Source organism: Anomaloglossus baeobatrachus, chromosome 1 (genome assembly GCF_048569485.1).
Source record: "Anomaloglossus baeobatrachus isolate aAnoBae1 chromosome 1, aAnoBae1.hap1, whole genome shotgun sequence".
Taxonomy (NCBI): domain Eukaryota; kingdom Metazoa; phylum Chordata; class Amphibia; order Anura; family Aromobatidae; genus Anomaloglossus; species Anomaloglossus baeobatrachus.
Genome location: NC_134353.1, coordinates 725,116,206 through 725,131,727, shown reverse-complemented (window position 1 = coordinate 725,131,727; position 15,522 = coordinate 725,116,206). Strand labels below are relative to the sequence as shown.

The 15,522-nt window shown below is 46.0% G+C and overlaps 1 protein-coding gene across 18 annotated transcripts in view; it reads right to left on the bottom strand.

Annotated features, from left to right (window-relative positions):
• RIMBP2 (RIMS binding protein 2) overlaps nucleotides 1–15,522 on the bottom strand; it is an 877,394-nt gene that overhangs the window by 616,905 nt on the left and 244,967 nt on the right. For all 18 annotated transcript variants that reach the window (XR_012725119.1, XR_012725121.1, XM_075322225.1 and 15 more), the window contains exons 4-5: nucleotides 10,971–11,147; nucleotides 1,588–1,722 (exon numbers count right to left, since the gene is read on the bottom strand). Coding sequence is in view for 16 of the 18 variants with exons in the window: in XM_075322225.1 (XP_075178340.1) it covers nucleotides 1,588–1,722; nucleotides 10,971–11,147 (312 nt within the window). In the remaining 2 variants the exon portion in view is untranslated. The remainder of the gene's footprint in view (nucleotides 1–1,587; nucleotides 1,723–10,970; nucleotides 11,148–15,522) is intronic.

The window sequence follows — 15,522 nt, the reverse complement described above, 5'->3', positions numbered from 1 at the left end:
GAGCCATGACTGGTTGCAGGCAGACGCTGTCACACAGGCTGGGGGTGCGTCTGACTGTAACCATTCACAGAGGCCAGGCTGGCCGGTGGGCAGGTAAAGCAGGGAAAGCAGTGTATATGTATGAGCAATGATGAGCGGCCCAGGGAGGCCGCAGGAGCAGTGTACAGCCGCGCGGAAGCAGTTTACAGCTGCGACAAGGCCTCGGTAAGTATGAAGCGCTCGCTTCATTTTTATTTTTCCTTTTTTTTTTTAATTTCTCAAGTGCCAGGTGCGGATAAAAACACATAGAATCTCGTGCCTGGCACCCGGGCAACTTTGAAACCGCGCAGATCTGAACTTTTACAGTCCAGGTCCACCCATCACAATACACAACATTTTGAGGCAATCACTGAAAATAAATGATTTCTGTATCTCTCAATGATAATTCTCAACCTTTCTATAGGTATTTTAGCCCACTTCTCGTAAGCAAACTGCTCCAGCCAAGCCAGTGGTGTAACTAGAGTTCGATGGGCACCGGTGCAAAGTTTGGACATTGCCCCCCCCCCAACCGTACACTGACACTCAGGGTATGGGATAATGATGCTGATACTCAAGGTGTGGGATAATTATGCTGATACTCAGGGCATGGGATAGTGTCACTGACACTTGGCTCTTTCCCTCAGCACTCATGTTTTCCATGATCTGAAATCCTTCTTTCTATCAGCACCCAGCTTTCCTATGTTCTGATATCCATCTTGTCCTCAGCATGCACCTAGGAATAGGTCATCAATATGATAGTCCTGGACAACACCTGTACCGTAAGACGTCTCTTGTGCTCAACATAGTTCCTTGTCAGATGCATGTATGATGACATAGCTTCCATTCAATGGCCACAAAAATGTGTAAAAATATAATAAAGAACAATTAAGATGTGAAACAATTACATCTAAAGCTACAGCTAAGATAGCTGTTGTGGAAGTATGTTTATGGTGAAATAGACATATGGGAAAGTGTCAACCAGGCACTTTTGGTACCAGCAGCTGACAACTGCCCATTTTATGCACTATATTGTTTTTTATAAGACCCACTAACAATAATCTCATGTGTGGCCTTCTCACCTACAGCGGATTCTTTTCCTTATCCTCCATATACCTATTAACAGTAGTATACATATATTTAGGTGATAAAGAGAAGTGGAATCAGTATTGCAGTGATATGATATCCTCAGAAATTGGAGTGAAGTTTTACTTTGGGTCCATTAATTAATTTCTGATAATTTAGAGCTCACAGTAAGTTAAGTATAGTAGATCTCTTAGACGGATGTTAATAACCCAGAATATAAGCAATCAGTGTAATTTATTCCTGCCGTAGATCAAAGTCCTTATTCATCCTGAGACCACTGTTAGCATCACTGATATATGGCTGTAATAAATTGTGCACCTTAAGCTGCATATATTAATGTATCTTAAAAATCAAATTCAGCAGATGTGTGCTATTTTTACATAGACTATCACTAGTAATAAGATTACTGTATTACAGGTTTGCATTACCACATGCTCACACCGGACTCTTAATTTAATATGGCACATATCGGAATTCAAGACAAACCTTGTTTGGGGAGAGGATGCAGGGTGGACCTCCATTGGAGATGAATGACAGCTGTCTCTGCAGCCATAGCAGCTCCTTCTGAGATTGCTTCAACAAATGCTCTACATCACTTGGCTTTTGACCCATTAATCCCTCCTATATCAGAAGATATAAAAATGACAAGCTGACCACAATAGCAAAAAAGAAAATACTGTTTACATCAATTCACCGATGAACAATGAACTTAACCAACTCATACTATCGTATATATTACAAGAAATGTAAGCGATTAAATCTTTGCTCAGATTGCTACTGAAAAGAATCCATTTCATGGGATAATAGGATTTGTAACGCATAGTTTTTAACATTTGCAATGTCTCCTACTAGAAATAGCACTACTGCTTATTTGCTATTTTTAGAGTTAATTCCAAATAAGAGCATTGCAGGGTGGTTTATTCTACGCGTTTCGGAGATAACCCATCTCCTTCATCAGGTATATTTCCTGATGAAGGACATCGGTTATCTCCGAAACGCGTAGAATAAACCACCTGCAATGCTCTTATTTGGAATGAACTCTTTATTGGCACAGCAGCGCGGACGTTTTTCCACTTTTTATCCTTGTTTTTTTCTTGTTTCTGCCTTTGGCACATGGAGTCTGCAGCAGCTGATACATGCTTTAATACTGGTTGTGCATCACACAACCATCTCAGGTGAGTGGTTTTCATTAACCCTTACTGTTGTTATCCTGGTAAGACCCTAAATGCACTTTTTATAGCCCCAGTTTTTTTTACTATTTGCTATTTTATCTGTTTTTAAGCTCAAAATTTTATCCAACATAAAGACCATTAAACACCAATTCATAAAACAATTTTTGTCAGGTCTCTGAGCGTTATTTGTGCAAAAATGTTGCTACTTTTGACGCTTTTACTCAAGCTCTGCCATCTTTTTTTTGGCCAGGGCTTAGCTGGGGGAGTAGGATGGGGTCGGGGGCATGGACAACAAATTTATTATCATTTATACTGCAAAAGTGGTGTGAATTACGGCAGAGATGTGCTTCAACGTCTACTTGGAGAACATTCCTTGAGGGACAAGGCAGCTGAAAGAAGCTGAAAATCAAGAGGCTTTAAAAAAAAATCCATATGAACAGAACTTTCGAGGATGGATGGCGTATGAAGCCTGAGTTGATTAGCCACTGATTATTGGCTGCCAAAATCATGTGATATTGTTAATGCCAGGAGATTCAGTAGCCATTGCTGATGAGTGGTGCTGCTCTGAGAGGTAATTATGTGTTTCAAAGAAAAGGAAAACCACTGTAAGCTAATCGGCCCTTTCTTGGCTGCAGCAATTTCCAGTTAATCTACATAATTGGCTTACATTTTTTATTATTATTATTATTATACTTTGCTTACATAGCTCCATCATTTCTACAGCAGTTTACAGACTTTATTATCACTGTCCCCATTGGGGCTCACAATCTACATTCCCTATCCATAGGTCTTTGGAGTGTGGGAGAAAACAAGAGAACCTGGAGGAAACCCAGGCAAACATAGGGAAAGCATACAAACTCCTTGCCGATTTTCTTCTTGGGATTTAAACCCAGCACCCATAGTGCTGCAAATGCCAACCACTGAGCCACCTTACTTTTGTAGTTTAATGCTACATGCAGTTCAGCAGACAAATGATAAATTAAGCAATATTTTATTCTTTGGTATTGACTTACACCATTAACACCTGATGCCCAGACATCACCTTGGTTCGTATAGTGTGAACCTGGAATCACCTTTTAATGTGTAGTGAGGCTCAGGAATCACCTTGGTTTCTCTAGTAAGCTGCAGGCATCATTTTGTTTTTAATAATGAAGCTCAGGCATCACCCTTCTCTGTTTAAAGTGTTTCTGACATCACCATGGTATCTTAAGTGAAGTCCAGGCATCACTTTCTTTGGTCTAAGGTCCTTATACATCTTGGTCTGCCTGGTGATGTTCAGTCATCACTTTGGTTTTCCTAGTAAGGTCAAGGCATCACCTTGCTTTGCCTAATGAGGTCCAGGCATCACTTTGGTCTGCCTAGTGAGGTCCAGGCATCTCCTTAAGGCCCCGTCACACACAGCGATGTTGTTAGCAACATTGCTGAAACGTCACAGGTTTTGTGATGCAACAACAACCTCACTAGCGATCGCCCCCTGCTGCCATATCGCCGATCGTTCCTGAACGTCCTGGTTCATTTTTTGATCGTTGGTGTCCCACTGGTCAGAATGCATCGCTGTGTTTGATGCCATAACAACGACGAGCGACCTCATTGGCACGTCTGGGTGACAGGGTCCCAACGACCGCCAAGGTTGTTATATGGATCGGCGTATCGTTGCTGCATCGCTAATTAGATCTGCCTGTTTGACAGCTCACTAGCGACCATGAAGCAATGTACCAGTGATCCTGACCAGGTCGTATCGTTGTCGGGATCTCTGGAACGTCGCTACGTGCAATGGGACCCTTACTCTGTCTAATGATTTTAGGCCTCACCTTGGTCTGTATAGTGGGACCTAGTTATCAAATTAGTTTATCTGTCGATGCCCTCCAAAGTTTTTTGAGAGACTAGTCAAGATGTTATTTCCAAATCAGAATAGGAAATGTATTATTATTTAAACATTAAACGTACCAGGGGTATAAATATAAGGGTTCAGAGATTGCATTTCCTAGTGCTTAGTCTAATGCTTTATTCTCGCCAAGTTTAAGGGGTACTTTGCAAGCCAATGCTGCGATGCCGAGCGCGATAGTTCCCGCCCCCGTCGCAGCTGCGATATCCTTGTGATAGCTGCGGTAGCGAACATTATCGCTACAGCAGCTTCACATGGACTCACCTGTCCTGCGACGTCGCTCTGGCCGGCGACCCGCCTCCTTATTAAGGGGGCGGGTCGTGTGGCGTCACTGCGACGTCACACGGCAGGCGGCCAATAGGAGCGGAGGGGCGGAGATGGGCGGGATGTAAACATCCCGCCCACCTCCTTCCTTCCACATATCCTACGGGAGCCGCGGTGATGCCGGTAGGAGATGTTCCTCGCTCTTGCGGCTTCACACACAGCGATGTGTGCTGGCGCAGGAGCGAGGAACAACATCGGACCGTCACGTCAGCGTAATTATGGATTATGCCGACGCTATACCGATGATACGATTACGACGCTTTTGCGCTCGTTAATCGTATCATCTAGGCTTTACACACTACGATGTCGCCTGCGATGCCGGAAGTGTGTCACTTTCAATTTGACCCCACCGACATCGCACCTGCGATGTCGTAGTGTGCAAAGTACCCCTAAGAGTGTCAGCGTGAAACATGTCTGGTGTTCACCGTGCAATTTGGTAAAGACCTGTTATGTCACTTATATAGTGTATTGTACAGTATATTGTGATGACTTATGGATTTTAAATTTTTTCATTAAAAGTCGTTTTTTTATTCAAGAAGTGTGGAAGCTGGAACACTCATCTCCTTCACCCATATCCTAGTGCTTGACAGGTTTAATTGCGTACATAGAATTCATGGGGCCCCATAGCAAAAGTCTGAATGGGCCCCCTCCCCCGATAAAAAAAATACAATAAAATATTAACATAATAGACAGGTAATAAAAAAAAACAAAAGAGGTACGCACACACAATGCATGACCACCTAAATAATTTAATTAACAAAAATCTGTTTAAAAAACCATAGCGTGAACATTAAAAAAAAAAAGCCAATGGATGAATAATAACAATAAATAAGTGCTCTTATATCCAGGAATGCATATAGTAGTTATAGGCCAGTCGGCATACACGTTACTGGGGCGGTATACAAGTTATTGGGGCAGCATACATGTTACTAGGGGCGGCATACATGTTACTAGGGGCGGCATACATGTTATTGGGGGCAGCATTCACATTACTGGGAGGTGGTATACACGTTACTGGGGGCGGCATACACGTTACTGGGAACAACATACACGTCAATGGGCTTGGCATATACATTACTGGGAGCGGCATACACGTTACTGGGGGCAACATACATGCTAATGTGTTCGGCATATACATTACTGGGGGCGGCATACACATTACTGGGGGCAGCATACACGTTACTGGGGGCAACATACACGTTATTGGGGCAGCATATGTTACTGAGGTTGGCATACACGTTACTGGGAGCGGCATACACGTTTCTGGGGGCAGCATACACGTTACTGGGGTGGCATACACATTACTAGGGGCGGCATACACGCTACTGGGGGCAGCGTACACGTTACTTGGGGCAGCGTACACGTTACTGGGGGTGCCATAGATATTACTGTGGGTGGCATACATGTTACTGGAAGGGACATACACATTACTGGGGACCGGCATACACGTTACTGGGGGCGGAATACACGCTACTGGGGCGGCATACATGTTACTGGGGGCGGCATACACGTTACTGGGGGCGGCATACACGTTACTGGGGGCGGCATACACGTTACTGGGGGTGGCATACACGTTACTGGGGGTGGCATACACGTTACTGGTGGCGGCATACACATTACTAGGGGAGCATATACGTTACTGGGGGCGGCATACACATTACTAGGGTAGCAAACATGTTACTGGGGGTGCCATAGATGTTACTGGGGGCAGCATACACATTACTGGAGGGGGCATACATGTCACTGGGGGCATACACATTACTGGGGGGACATACAAGTTACTAGGGGCAACATACACATTACTGGGGGCTGGTATACGAGTTACTGGGGGTGACATACATGTTACTGGGGGCAGCGTACACATTACTGGTGGTCAGTGGGAGGGCAAGCAAGTTACTGAGAGCCAGTGGGGGAGCATACAAGTTACTGGGATCCAGTGGGGGGCATACAAGTTACTGAGGGGCCAGTGGGAGGGCATACAAGTTACTGGGGGCCTGTGGGGGGCACACAAGTTACTAGGGGCCTGTGGAGGGAACACAAGTTACTGGGGGGGATATATACACATTATGAATTAATTTGTACTGTAGCCAGGCTATACATCTACCAGAAGTAAAGTAAGTAGACTATTAGCGGGCCTGGCTCCGTCAGCAAAGGACCAGTCTGGTACTCAGTGCTGCTTGCTGGCTGTGCTCCTGAGTTCTGACTCGTGACTGTGTGTGCTGTGCACCCGGTCTGAGTCTCTACTGGATGGGTGCCAATGCCGTGCTGAGTCGCCCGTGAGCAGTACAGCCACCAATGGCTGCCACCCGACTGCCTGCAAAGCTCCTGTCTTTGGCTGTAAAACTACGTCACCCAGGGGAGAGTGTCGCCCACATGCATGTTCAGCTATAGAGAGGAGCAACAGAGCAGGAGAAGCTCCTGTACATGGCGTACCAGCGCTGAGTTACAGACACGACAGTTTGACAATCAGCCTCACTGGTTGCAATGATAATGATGAAACTGATGATTCACAATGTTGTATCATGAAAGTGAAAGCACACAAACATCGGGCAGCTGGGCCCAGGCCGCTCCAACTCACGGGACCCATAGCAGTGGCGTGGCCTGCCTCTATTGGTGGTACTTCCACTGATATCATATATATGCAACAGGTCTCCAGCTTGATCTATCATTCCCACAATTATTTATTATTCTATATACAGTGAGGTGTGTGTAACACGCACACCAGGGCTGTGGAGCACTTAGAACCAGGCAGATTCTGTTGGGAGGTCACGGCTGTAGGGCCCGACTCCGTGACCCAGGCGGTGTTGTTTAAATTAGGGATATTTACTGGGGATGAGTCGTGACACCACCTGTGCTATTCGGCAATGTATGGCCAACGCTGCTGGATGGGACCGCTGGGGCAGATGGTGATGCAGCAATGATGGTACAGCTCCTCACAGGTAGAGCAGGACCCCAGGACAACTGTTATAGTCTATGATTGAGGACTTAACGTTGGGGTGCAGGACCAAAGGCGCAGGGAATAACTGGATGTGACAGGGACTGTAGTTTCCTTTAACTTTTTACTTGGTAGTGAATAATGCAGGCCAGGGAAACTGGTTTGGATGGTAACGGATGTCCGGGCAGCCTGGAATCAATTGGGAATTCATCTAGCCAGGTGGGTTCGGAGGCCTTCCTTCTGCGCTGTCCTGTGTAGGTCCCTGCTGCTTAAAGCTATGCTGCGACCCTCTTCCTGGTGCTTGTACTTTTTCTTACTTGTATGGCAGGCAGTGCAAGCCTTTTACAGGTGTCACTGTTCTGGTAGTGACTCCAGGCTCAAGCTGTGCCCCAGGCCTTTTGTGCGGCCAGATGACATGCAGCCTCCTGCCCTCCGGATTCAGCTACCGGGACTTCAGTACCCGCACAGCCTAGGACTCCGGTGTCCTGTCCTCTGAGCTCTGCTCTGAGAGAGCTCTGTCACACCTCTCTTCCCCAGGCTCTCTCCCTAGAGACAGTCTGCTTGATTTTGCTCTGCTCCTTTATGTTTCACTACTCTGTGTGTGTTTGTGTTACTAACCCCTCCCCCAGGCCAGAATTCACAGGGAAGCTCCCCATTAACTAGGTTTTAGAGCTCCCCCTTCTGGTCTGGAGTTAGGAAAGTGTTGGCTGCTGGTGCTACCTAGCATGGAAACCCTCCTTCTTGCTTCCAGGCATAACATCACCCCCTGTGAGGAGGGCAACGTTACTGTGGCAACCGGACCACTGGGGTGCCACATGTGCGCCCATCTTTGACTTTGTATTACCAATTCACACCATTGCTTGTTTCTAATAAAGTTTTTGCATATTTCTCTAATTATGACATGTACTTTTTACATGATTTTACATAGTTTTTACATGATTATTGGCTTTTGTTTTTTTTCTGTTTTTTTGTTTTTTTAGTGAGCAATATTTGTAACTGTGTTAGAAAAGTGGGCATGAATGTAACAAAAACTTGGCATACATAAGCTAATAAATTTGTAATTGTGATTTTTTTTCAGCATTTACTGTAATTTCTGATCCCCATTTGAAAATTTAGCTCATCAAGAATGTAATACTTTGACTAAAAACTGCATTGCAAGTTTGTAAATGTTCTGTTAATCCCACTGATCTGCTGCATTAAAGGGAATCTATGAGCAGAATCATCCCAAACTATTTATACAGTGCTTTGAAAAAGTATTTATACACTATGAACTTTTTCACATTACACTCGTAAATGTATTTTATTAGGCTTTTGTGTGATATACCAGTACAAAGTACCAAGTATTTGTGAAGTGTCTAGTTAGTAGTGACTAAAGGCCGCTTTACACGCTACGACATCGCTAGCAATTGCTAGCGATGTCGAGCACTAAAGCACCCGCCCCCATCGTACATGCGATATCGTGTGATCGCTGCCGTAGCGAACATTATTGCTACGGCAGCGTCACACACACGTACCTGCTCTACGACGTCGCTGTGATCGGCGAACCGCCTCCTTTCTAAGGGGGCAGGTCATTCAGCGTCACAGCGACGTCACAGCAGCGTCACTCAATACAAGCGGAGGGGCGGAGATGAGCGGGACGTAACATCCCACCCACCTCCTTCCTTCCGCATTGCGGGCGGCAGCAGGTAAGGTGAGGTTCCTCTTTCCTGCGGCGTCACACATAGCGATGTGTGCTGCCGCAGGAGCGATGAACTACTTTGTACACCGAGCAGCAGCGATAATAGAGAATAGGGGGGCATGTCACCGATGAGCGATTTTGACCGTTTTTGCGACGATTCAAAATCGCTCATAGGTGTCACACGCAAAGACATCGCTAAAGCGACCAGATATGCGTCACAAATTCCATGACCTCAACAAGATCGCTTGAGCGATGTAGCAGCGTGTAAAGCGGCCTTAATAGTTCTCCGGACAGATTATCCCACCTGAGCTGTGGATCTCTGCAGCTCCTCTAGAGAGACCATGGGCCTCTTGGCTGCTTCTCTAATTGGTGCTCTTCTTGCTTGTGATTTTAGTTTAGGTGAACGGTCTTGTCTTGGAAGGTTTGCAGTTCTGCCATACTCCTTCCATTTGTGGATGATGGATTGAACAGTGCTCTGTGAGATGTTCAAATCCTGGACTAATTTTTTTTTATAACCTAACCCTGCTTTACACTTCTCTTCTGTGCACTGTTATTTCTAATATTTCCTCCAGTGAGCTGTTTTTCCTTCTTCATATATGTCCTCCTGGAATCTGCCTGAAAAAGAGCTGAATATATGTTGAAATGAATTAACATATACACAGGAATGTAAAAACGGTTTGCTCTGAATAGGTTCTGTTTCTTTTAACTGCTTCAGGCTACAAAAGCTGTGAAGAAGCTAAAAGAAGTGTCCTGAGTCAGAGGCGTGTCTGACAGCAACCAATCACAGACGCCAGGACTGCCGGTGGGCGGGGAAAGCAGTGCATATGGATGAGCCATAATGAGCGGCCCCGGAAGAAGAATGAATGGCCGTGGGAGTAGTAGACGCTCTGGAGCCTCGGTAAGTGTGAAGTGCTTGACTCATTCTTATTTTCTTTATTCTTCCTTTATTTTTTTTAATTTCCCGAGAGCTGGATCGTTAGCAGGAAGTCCCTAAGAAGGTCCAGCCCGGCACTCGGGTTCGTTTGAAACTGCGCGGATCTGGACTTTTACAGTCTGTGTCCGTCCATCACTAGTCCTCACCACTCTTCGTTGGAAGTTTATCAATATTTTATATGTACAATCTAAAACAAAAATGCGTCAGAGACAAAGCCACTGCACAAACAGCAAATAAATTGATAAAGAAGACACCTCAGGAATAACACTGCCTGCTTTTGCTGAAGTGTTTTCTGCTTCACAAATGATGGCATCTAAAAGACGTTGTGTGCACATGCCCATAAGCCATTCATGAATATCCTGTACAGGTATGTGCAGTCCTTATTCATGACAATCGTATAGGACATTGCCTGATATAGCCAGATCGTTTTCTATATAGTTCATGTCAGTGGAAGTGGACAGTACTCATTTTAAGTGAAGTTCCAGGAAAGCGCAAAATTGTTGTTTTTCTAATTCACTTTCATTAGTGATTTTGCTTTCAGTAGCAGTACTGAGCGGCTGTGGTCTGTGCCGCTTCCTAGGTAGTATTGAAGATTGTAATGTCATTGTACAGACAGACTACAGGCGAGAAAATTTTAAAAAAATGAAAAACCATTATTGTGCATTATATTCATAATTCTGTACAACTGAAGGCACACTATAAAGGGATTGCATTTGTTTAGAAAAAAATGTCTCCGCTCTGCTAGAAACACCAGCACTCTTGTCAATGGTGAGTGCCATTAGTACAGCTCAGTCCTTTTCATTGCAGCTCGGCTCTATTTCTGCAGAGAGCAGCCCAGTTTTCTATACTCATATAACCCCTTTAAGTCTAACCCAAGCCGGAACAGTATAAAGTGATTAATAGAGAAGTTAAGCCCGATAATAATGATGAAATGTTTTTACCTTCAAACATCCAAGTCTGGTCCTTAGCTCTTCACACTCCACTTGCAAAAGCCGAATCTCTCCCTCTCGCTCTGACTCTTTGCTCAGACAGGGTGAGTGAGCAGGACCTCCATTCACTGATCGCATGGTGTCTCTTGTCGGGGGCTTCTTAGCCAATGTTGTGGAAGTTTTCTTCTGCTGTAATTATAAGCAGAGTAGAAGTCCTCTTACATGAAATAAAGGTTTTACCACATCCTTCCATTTCAGTTCACAGCAGTTCTCATAAATTATTTACACAAGAGTCAATGTATGAGCAAACAGAATAAAATGGATTTGGAAATAACACAAACATATTTAATGGGACAGACTGGAATAAATGGAAATGGAGGAAGGACAGGAAGACCTAAGAAGGGGCTTCAACAAGCATATTGCTGTCCTTAACATTGAACTAGTAACAACAAAAAGGTCAAGTCATGGAATTATGGAAATCCCAGGATAGATATGTTAGTAATTTAAAAATAGAAATAATTTTTTCCAACATCTTGATTTATTCATTATCGAGTATAAATTATGTTTGCACACTACAACGCCAGGCCGCATGTTGCTCGTGTTGCTGTGTGCAGCCTACGAGGCCCAAATGTGATACCATTACCTGCAGCACTTCCATCGAGCACATCTGAGACATTATTGTTCGTCCATTGAAAAAGGAGCTGCAAGCAGAAGATCTTGATGATTTATCTGTCCAAGTGCATTCAATGTGGCAGAACATTCCTCAGACAACAGATTAATAATCTCATTGATAGCATTTAGGTGTGTGTTAGGCTGGGGCCACACGGGGATTACTACGATCACCGCACATGACACTTGGATCACGCTGGCAGTACAGCAGAGCTGAGTGTCATGCGAGTGTCCCTGCGACTGAGGTCCGTTCATGCGAGCGGACCTCCGCTGCGGGGGGGGGGCAGCAGTGAGGAGGGGTGGGCCTGCGTTGTGGAGGGATTTATCTCCCTCTCTCCTCCGTAGCCGGCTATTGCCATTCTCGAACTGCACTCGTGGTACCCCGATGTACCGTGAGTGCAGTGCGATTTTTCTCTCGCCCCATTGACTTGAATGGGTGCGAGAGAAACCAAGATCGCATTACAATCACAGCATGCTGAGATTGTTTTCTCGGTCCGATTAGGGATGAGAAAATAATCGCTCATGTGCGCTGACACACTGGCTAATATTGGTCGGAGTGGAATGCGATTTTTTTTTTTTTTTTTTTATCGGACTCCACTTCCACAGTTTTTCTCGCCGTGTGTCTTAGGCCTAAGTGTGTGTATTTTTGCACATGTCTAAAAAGCTGGAGGGAAAAAAGCGCAATAGGGTCTTACCCAGTAACAAGGAAGAAAAATAATAAGGCAATGTGCTCACCTTATTGGGTTGTCTATCACACAACCAGAAGTGAAGCCTATAACCAGCTGCTGCAGAGTCCACGTATTGAAAAAGCCAAAGATCACTCGAGAACGCTGTAAGGGTGGCTTTTCACGCTACGAGATCGCTACAGCGATCTCGTTGGGGTCACGGATTTTGTGATGCACATCCGGCCGCTGTAGCGATCTCGTTCTGTGACTCCTAGGAGCGATTTTGGATCATTGGAAAAACGTCCAAAATCGCTCCTCGTTGACATGGGGCTCCTCTCCCAATTATCGCTGCTGTTGCTTCAGCGAAGTTGATCCTCATCCCTGCGGCAACACACATCGCTACGTGTGATGCCGCAGGAACGAGGAACCTCTCCTTACTTGCCACATGCCAGCAATGAGGAAGGAAGAAGGTGGACGGGATGTTCGTCCCGCTCATCTCTGCCCCTCCGCTTTGATTGGGCGGCCGCTTAGTGACGTCGCTGTGAAGCCGAGCGAACCGCCCCCTTAGAAAGGAGGCGGTTCGCCGGTCACAGCGACGTCGCTGTGCAGGTAAGTACGTGTGATGCTGCCGTAGCGATAATGTTCGCTACGGCAGCGATCTTCACAAATCAGCATAACGATAGGGGCGGGTGCTATTAAGCTCGCCATCGCTAGCATCGGCTAGCGATGTCACAGCGTGTAAAGCCCGCTTAAGTGTGGAACCGTTACTGCGCTGCTAGGTAAGCCAGCAGCGCAGTAACGGTTCCACATTTACAGTGTTCCCAAGTGATCTTTGCATATTTCTGCACATGGTGTTATTGCTCAATACTGAATAAAGGGAGATGTGATAAAAATATTGTTTCCATTTTTTTCAGCATTTGCATATCAATATGTCTATGCATCGTGTGATTTCCATAATTCCACAACTTTTTCTTCTTGGTGATGCAATTGTTGAGAATTGTATGTATAATATTGTTTGTTAAAAATGAACTATAAACTGGACTTCTATATTCTAGTGTTGAATTTTGTATGGGGGGGTTTCTGTTTGGTGCCATTACACATATAGAATGAGTTATGTTTGGACATATGGAATAATGGATGTCTTATAGGAAGATCTTATTGGCCGCATGAATTATAATGGAAAGGGAGGGGGGAGGGGGAGATTGGATCAAGCACCTGCAAAAATTCTTGTATAAAATGAAAAATTTATTGGTACATTTAAAAACGGAGCGGAAAGCCACATGGGACAAAAAAGGGTGGGAGGATATCAAATTACATCCTAAGGCCTTTGTCACACGTTTGTGCCTCCGGTACGTGTTTGACAGTTTTCTCACATACCGGAGACACGTACACACGTGGACCTATGTATTCCTAATGGTTTGGACACAAGTACTCTAAGTATTTTGGAACGGAACGTGTGTCCGTTCCGTACTTACGTGTGTCCGTGTGTTTCTCATGCTGATATGTTTGTTTTTCTCCGGCATCACGGGTGTCACACGGCCCGCACCCGTACCACACGGATGTAGTGTGGATGCAGTCCCGTGTGACACGCGCCGGAGAAAACTCACGTGTCAGAAAAAAAATAACAAACCTTTACTCACCTTCTCCAGCCCTGCAGTCTCTGACGCTGCTGTCACTTGCTGCCGACCGCTGCTCATTATGCTCATTTAATATTCACTTCACTGCGGCCGGAAACAGCAGCAGCGGGGAGTCGGCAGGTATGGAGACCGAAGATCAGTACCCTGGACAGCAGCAAGGACCACGTGAGTATGCAAATTACTGGTTCTCCATGTGTTATCGCGGACCATCCCGCACGTACCAGAGACACGTACTTACCAAACGCAACACACAGGGAAAATACGTGTCTAGCGGCACGTGCGTGATTTTCACGTATGTTTGGCAGAGGCCTAAGGATGTAATTTGATATCCCCCCTTTGTGTCCCCTGCGGCTTTCCGCTCCGGTTTTAATATACCAATACATTTTTCATTTTATACAAGAATTTTTGTGGGTGCTGGATCCAATCTCCCCTTCCCCCCTCCCTTTCCATTAACATTCCTGTGCACCAGAGTTGGCTGACCTGGAGGCTCCGTGCACCGCTTGTTATTTCTGAGGCATCTATCCTGGTAAGCTGAAATTTTTTTTCTTCTTATTGGCCACATGCCATGGCTGGGGTCTACAGCACCTTGGGGTACTAGGAATATTCCAGCACCCACTTTCTCTGTTGGTGTAAGGGGTGGGCAGACCCCTCACAAAGAAGCCTAGTTAACCCGGAAATGTTATTAATAAAAATGTTTTATATTGTATGTATGTATGTTGAGTTAGGGTACCCCCTAGTGGCCGGGTGGGACGGCTGTCACCACATTGGGAAGGAGGAGCCGGCAGTTTAGGAGGGAAGAAGGTGTGTGACACGGGCAGTTGTCTCTGGGACAGAAAAGGAGAAGGAACAGCCAGGGGCAGAGTGTGGCAGCTGAAGCTCAGGGAAGCCGGAGAGAACAGGAGCGGGCAGAACCTCGTAGGGTGAAGCAGTCCGGTGGGGGTCCGGGCTGTGGGTAGCCAGAAGTGGGAGCCGGGCGAAGAGGAGTAGTCAGGCAAGTCACCCACTTGAGGGGACGCTAGAGCAGGCATTCCCTCAGCTAAAGAAAACGCCACAGCACTGTGTTTTGTTACTGCCACGTGTGGAGACTTGCGAAGAATAAAACATGTTTATTATTTGCATCGAACCATGCCTGAAGAGTGTTTGTGCGCCGGACAACACCTGCACCACCACACTCTGCCCCACCACGACATCTCCTGTCCCCAAAGTGACGGTGGAGCCAGGGGTAAGCCTGTCAGCAAGGGCCACGACTACAAGGCCGGAGGCACCCCTGGCACCCCGTTACATGTGGCGTAGTCGGCAGGATCCGGATCATATGCAAGGGGACCCGCTCCAAGAAGATGGAGACCAAGTGGTGCCAAGGGCCCCTGATCCGGACTTTCAGCGAAGATTTCCAGTCCCATGGTGGGAAGAAGAAACAGTGCCTGAGGCGTTGGACCGGGCACAAGATGGCGGCAAGATGGCCGTTGTCTGTGAAGACACAGAAAGCGCGCGCAGAATTGGCGCCAAAAGAAGAGCCTGGGGCTGGCCGGTGCCGAAAAAGAAGTTCGGAGTACTCCGCCCAAAGAGGGGAGGTGCCGGTCCCAGGGCACGAAC